This window comes from Leucoraja erinacea, chromosome 35 (genome assembly GCF_028641065.1).
Source record: "Leucoraja erinacea ecotype New England chromosome 35, Leri_hhj_1, whole genome shotgun sequence".
In the NCBI taxonomy this organism is placed as follows: Eukaryota; Metazoa; Chordata; class Chondrichthyes; order Rajiformes; family Rajidae; genus Leucoraja; species Leucoraja erinaceus.
The window spans coordinates 6083174-6089195 of NC_073411.1; the positions used below are offsets into that span (position 1 = coordinate 6083174).

The 6022-nt window shown below is 52.1% G+C and overlaps 1 protein-coding gene across 1 annotated transcript; it reads left to right on the forward strand.

Annotated features, from left to right (window-relative positions):
• The first annotated feature begins 824 nt into the window (after nucleotides 1-824).
• neflb (neurofilament light chain b) lies at nucleotides 825-5251 on the forward strand. The gene is made up of 4 exons (XM_055662166.1): nucleotides 825-1902; nucleotides 2245-2369; nucleotides 3380-3639; nucleotides 4621-5251. Exons 1-4 carry the CDS (start codon nucleotides 859-861, stop codon nucleotides 4836-4838), a joined length of 1647 nt encoding a protein of 548 aa, XP_055518141.1. The 5' UTR covers nucleotides 825-858; the 3' UTR covers nucleotides 4839-5251.
• Nucleotides 5252-6022: the final 771 nt, after the last annotated feature.

The window sequence follows — 6022 nt, forward strand, 5'->3', positions numbered from 1 at the left end:
TCTACACATCTGCATTCATATCACCAGGACATTCTGCCCCGTTATTTTTTTTTTAAACAGCTTATAAAGCTCAAATTGTATTTTCGACATGAACACGCTTTGAAGTGAGAGTCCAACAACCCGTGTTATAAATACAATTAAAATATTCGCTCTTTAATTCACTGTAAGCTCAAACTCCAGCTCTCCTTGATCTGGATGTCACCGACACGGTGTTATCATTATCTGTCCCAACTAATCTCCTTGATGCTGCAAACACCTTAATCTTACACATAGAGACGCGCCGTGGACTCGAACCGGTTCCCGGGGGGCGTACAGCGTGGTGTAGTGGGAGGACAAAGGAATGCGGGGAGGGGGGAATGGGGTGGGGTGGGGGTTAGGGTTAGGAAGGCTCCCGTGTTCACTGAATCTCCCGGCTAAGGCGCCGCTGTGTGTGTGGGGGGGAGAGAGAATTTTAAAGTACCTAACGGGGAGGGGGGAGGGGGGGCAAGGGTCAGGTCCCAGGGATACGGTGACGGGGCTGGTTGTGTGCAGGGGAACATAATATGGGGTGCGGTGGAGAGCGGTTCCAGAGCAGTAATGGGAATCAAATTGGAGCAGACATAGGGGCAGCAACACACAAACGAGTTGCCGCAGAAGGCACCATTTTGAGTGGAATATCTGTAGCTGTATCAGATTTCTACTGAGACTAGAATTGCATTGATTCGGACATCAGTTTTGTTTGCTCGGCGCGATTGGAGCCCGTCAGCTTTCTGTCAGTGGGCGTGTACAGTATCGACCTGACTGGTGAAAGGGGCTGCGTCAGGGATGTGACTGGGTATAAATAGGCGGCTGCGGACCATACCCAGTACATTCGGCACCATGAGCACTTCCAGCTACGACTCCTTCTTTCACGCTCACAGGAGGCGCTATGGCGACAGCTCCATGCCTCGGACCTACGGAACTGCCCAGCATTTCAGGAGCGGGTACGGCAGCAGCGCGAAGCCCTCCTACACAACCTACTCAGCGCCTTCCTTCGCCGTGAGGAAAGCCCACAGCATCTCGTCCTCTCTCATGTCCTCGATGGACAACTTCGACCTGAACCAGGCCACCGTGGTGAGCAGTGAGTTCAGGGCGCTGAGGACCCAGGAGAAAGCCCAGTTGCAGGATCTGAACGACCGCTTCGCCAGCTTCATCGAGAAGGTGCATGAGTTGGAACAGCAGAACAAGGTGCTGGAGACTGAGCTGGGGCTGCTGCGCCAGAAACATGGAGGACCGTCCCGCCTCAAGGGCATCTACGAGCAGGAGCTGAGGGACCTGCGACTGGCGTTGGACGATGCTAAACACGAGAGGCAGGCGGCGCAAAGCGAGCGGGACCATCTGGAGGACACCCTGAAGAACCTCCAGAGCCGCTACGAGGAAGAGGTGTTGAACCGGGAGGATGCCGAGGGCAGGCTGATGGAGGCCAGGAAGGGCTCCGACGATGCAGCTCTGGCCAGGGCCGAGTTGGAGAAGAAGATCGACAGCCTGATGGACGAGATCGCCTTCCTGAAGAAGCTCCACGAGGAGGAGATCGCCGAGCTCCAGGCCCAGATCCAGTACGCGCAGGTGACCGTGGAGGTGGACATGGCCAAGCCCGACCTGTCCTCCGCTCTGCGGGAGATCCGCGGGCAGTACGAGAAGGTAGCCGCCAAGAACATGCAGTCAGCCGAAGACTGGTACAAGAGCCGCTTCGCCGTGCTGAGCGAAACCGTGTCCAAGGACCACGACGCCACCAAGCAAGCCAAGGACGAGGTGGTGGAGTACCGGCGCATGGTGAAAGCCAAGACCCTGGAGATAGACGGCGTGAGGGGGATGAACGAGGCGCTGGAAAGGCAGCTGCAGGAACTGGATGAGAAACAAGGCGGGGAGATCAGCGCATTACAGGTAAGGTCTTGGAGCGGGGAGGGGAGAGGGGAGAGGAGAGGGGAGGGGGGGGAGAGGGGGAGGGGGGTGGGAGAGAGAAGGATAAGGGTACAAGGTCAACGGGGAGAGGGGGAGAGAGGATAGAGGGAAGGACAAAAAAAAGTGACAAAAAACAGAAGGAGACCCGGAGTGGGAAGGGGGTTTGGAGTAAGGGGGTAGCAAAACACGCTCACAGAAAACACACAATGGAAGGAGGGGGGTGGGATATGGTAAAGTGATCGGGGAGAAGCGGGAGGGAGAAGTTTGGGGTGGGGAGGATGAGCGGCGCCGTGTCCCTTGACCATCTCCATTCACTGCACTTAGGATGCCATCAGCCAACTGGAAAATGAGCTCCGGAACACCAAGAACGAGATGGGCCGCTACCTGAAGGAATACCAAGACCTTCTCAATGTCAAAATGGCCTTGGACATCGAGATCGCAGCCTACAGGTAAACGAGGGAGGGGGTTGTCTCCAGGGGGGGCACAAATTGTTCCCGGAGGCAAGGGGGCTCCAATAGCTCTCGCTGCCCTGGGAACTCGGGCACCGGGTGGGAGGGGAATATCTCAGACTGGGGGTCCCAGGAAATAAGTCAATGGGTGGTCGAAATTTGGCTCACCGTTCAGCATTCGCTGGGGGCTCTTCCTCGGCGATATTCAGGGCCACTTTTCATAGCGAATAGAGACTGTGGAGGGCCGCCGCCTCGCCTCGCCCCCTCCCCCCACCCCCCCTCCCCGTCCCACCAGGAACCCGCATTGCACCATTTGTTTGCGGCCATTCAGTACTGGGCGTGGTGCATGTACCGCACTGGCCTCATGCTGTGCTCTCTCCAGGGAAGGACAATGAACAAGCTGCTGTTTAGTCATTAACGTTGGAGACCCGCAGCCTTCAGTGGCTGGAAGATTTGCAGGGAAGAAATACAAAGCTGAGATGCGTGCATTGGAGTTGGCCTCTGATGCTAGGGATCGCCTCCTTTGCTCTGCCCCCCCCCCCCCCCCCCCCCCCAGCCCCCTCTCTCTCTCTCTCCCCCTATCCCGACTCTCTCCCGAGCAGAGAATTCCCAGCACCGCTCCCAGTCGGTTGAATATTTCTGCTGTGCCAGTGTTCAATAGTATCTATAGGCCACGCCACAGGCGGGCGAGGCACAGTTCACTCCGAGCGCAGGGGTTTAGATAGTTGCCAAAACAAACATGCGGAAGGGAAGTGATATCAAATCGGTGGTTATTGTGAGCGCGGTGGAAGGGGAATCACTAATCACAATGGAACAAACGAGGTATACATTGGGAGGAGATGAGAGTGTGTGGGAGGACTCAGAGCGTGGAATGAAGGGGTGGCATTTCCACCGACACACTGCTTAGGGGGCAGCCGGTTCTTGCTGATGGGCCATTGAGGGGGTGGGAGGGGGACAATGTTTTGGGAATGTTTGAAGCAACCCCTTCGAATTTCTGTGCCGCGATCCAGGAAACTGCTGGAGGGAGAGGAGACGCGGATCAACTATTCCAACGTGGGCGGCATGATCAGTGGCTATGCCCACACACAGAGCGCCGCCATGTTCAGCCGCCCCAACTACTCCATGCAGAGCAGCTCGTACATGCTGTCCAGCAGGCCCACCATCTTCAGTGCCTACTCCAGCAGCCAGGCCGAGGAGGAGGTCATGCAACAAGTCCAGGCGTACTCAGCTCAGATGGAGCCTCCAGCAGATGAGGTTGATGAAGGAGAAGGTAAGAGTCTTGACCGGTGGAACCTCAAGGGCAGAAGTGTCCCAGTGCCAACAGTTCGATGGCAGCCATGACTCAGTTCATGTTCATCAGATGGAGCAGCAGAATTATTCACTTCGGCCCATCAAGTCCACCCCACCACTCAATTATGGCTGATTTATCCATCCCACTCAACCCCATTCTCCTGCCTTTTCCCAATTACCTCTGACACCCTTTCTAATCGAGAACCGACCAATGTCCACCTTAAATATCCATTGACTTTGCCCCTGTCTTCAGTGGTAATGGTGTCCACAGCTTCATCACCCTCTGACTAAAGAAATTCCTCCTCGTCTCCTTTCTAAAGGAATGTCCTTTTACTCTGAGGCTATGGCCTCTGGTCCTAGACTCTCCCACTAGTGGAGTCATCCTCTCCACATCCAATCTATCCAGAACATTCACTAACAGTAAATGTTTCAAAGAAGTCCCACCACTGCCCCCTCCCTTCATCCTTCTAAACTCCAGCAAGTATAGGCCCAGCACCGTCAATCATATGTTAACCCAAACATCCCTGGGATCATTCTTGTAAACCTCTTCTGAACCCTCTCGAAAGCCAGCACATCCTTCCTCAGATATTGGGCCCCATGTTCTGTCTGACCAGTGCCTTATAAAGCCTCAGCATTACATCCCTGTTTTTGTATTCTAGCCCTCTTGAAATACTGTAAATGCTAGCAGTAAATGTTGGCAGCACTCCCTTGACATTGGGTGGTGGGGTCGTCTCACTCCCCATTACAGCACGAGAGCCCATGTCTGCTCGGAGTTTCAGTGCCGAGGGTGTGATCCACTTGGAGACATGAGGCTCTGAGCAAGAGAGCTCCTCTGACCTCTCAGCTGGAAAAATCCCTCCACACTCTCCCTGTTATAGTTCTCCCTCAATTACCACTCAATCCCACTGCAAAGGGAACAGGTCACTGGCCGGCCGCTAACACTGATCTCTGGTTTTCGAAGGTGAGGACGAGGAAGGAGAAGAGGAAGTTGAAGAGGAAAACGGTGAAGAGGGAGAAGAGAAGGAGGAGGAAGATGGAGAGGAGGAAGATGAGGCCCAAGGAGAGGGTGAAGAGAAGGACAAGGATGAGGAAGGTGAGAGTGAAGAGCAGGAAGAAAGCAAGATGAATGGAGCTGCGGTTAATGGTAAGAGTGCAGCGAAGGTGGAAGAAAAGAAGTAAGATGCTGAATGAAGACAGAATATAACGTGTTGAGTTGTAAAATGGGAACTAATCCCAACCATCCGAGCCAAAGATGCAACGCAAAATGTTCTAGTGAAAGTTCATGCTTTATGTATTAAGATTGACTCAGCTCACAATGTAAGAAAATAACGAAATGCTTGTGCAGATTGTAAACTTAGTGATGTGTAAGCATGGTTAATGAGGAATGCGAGCCATGCATTGAATTTAACTGACCCGCGGGTCGGAAATACTGAAGCAATGTTGTATTGTCATTATACAATCACTATCAAAGCAAGGAAAAATGTACAATTATTTACAAAAGTAACACAGGACAATATGACATGTTTGCAAAAGATTGAGTCACAATGGATGGTGCAACTAACAATAAACACAGCTCTGAACAAAATGAGAAAGGTCTGATCTGTTTTACTACCTTACATACATATTCACTACAGAGATGCCCTCACTGACTGAACCTATTTAAGGCACTGACGCGGAACCATTTCATAAACTAATGGTTAAATGATCAAAAATAAAATGGGTGGCAAGAACACAACACTAGTGATGGAGCAGAGAACTTGATAACTATGGAATCTGGTTAAATTTGATAGATTATCGGTTGAGTAACCCAGATTAATGTTATAAAGATATATTCAAATCCAACCAAGACACCTGGGCAATTGGCGTTCAGTTAATGAATTAAATCTGGATTTTAAATGTTAGTGTTAGTCACCACTGGTTTGCACAGATGGTTTGATGATGCCATTTAGATATGAATGCCTGCCATCTTCACCCGAAGGATAGGGAGGGTTTAGAGGGATGTGGATCAAACGTGGACAAATGGGACTAGATTAATGTGCTGTTTAATGCCCCTGTCCCATTTAGCAAACCTGTACGTCTTTGGAGTGTGTAAGGAGACTGGAGCACCCGGAGGTTTTTGTCAGTCTCCCTAACTGCTTCCACTACCTGTAACCTCCGGCAACCACCTGCAACCTCTGGGAACCGCACGGAAACCTTGGGTGGGGCGCAAAGTCTCCAGAGGTTTCCGTTCAGGTCTCCTAAGTGGGACAGGGGCATAGCTCTACAATTTGGCCCTTTGAAATTGCTGAGGAAGCCACAGAGTTCAAGGACAATGAGGGATTGGGAATAAATGCTGCTCTTTCCAGGAACATCCACATCTAACA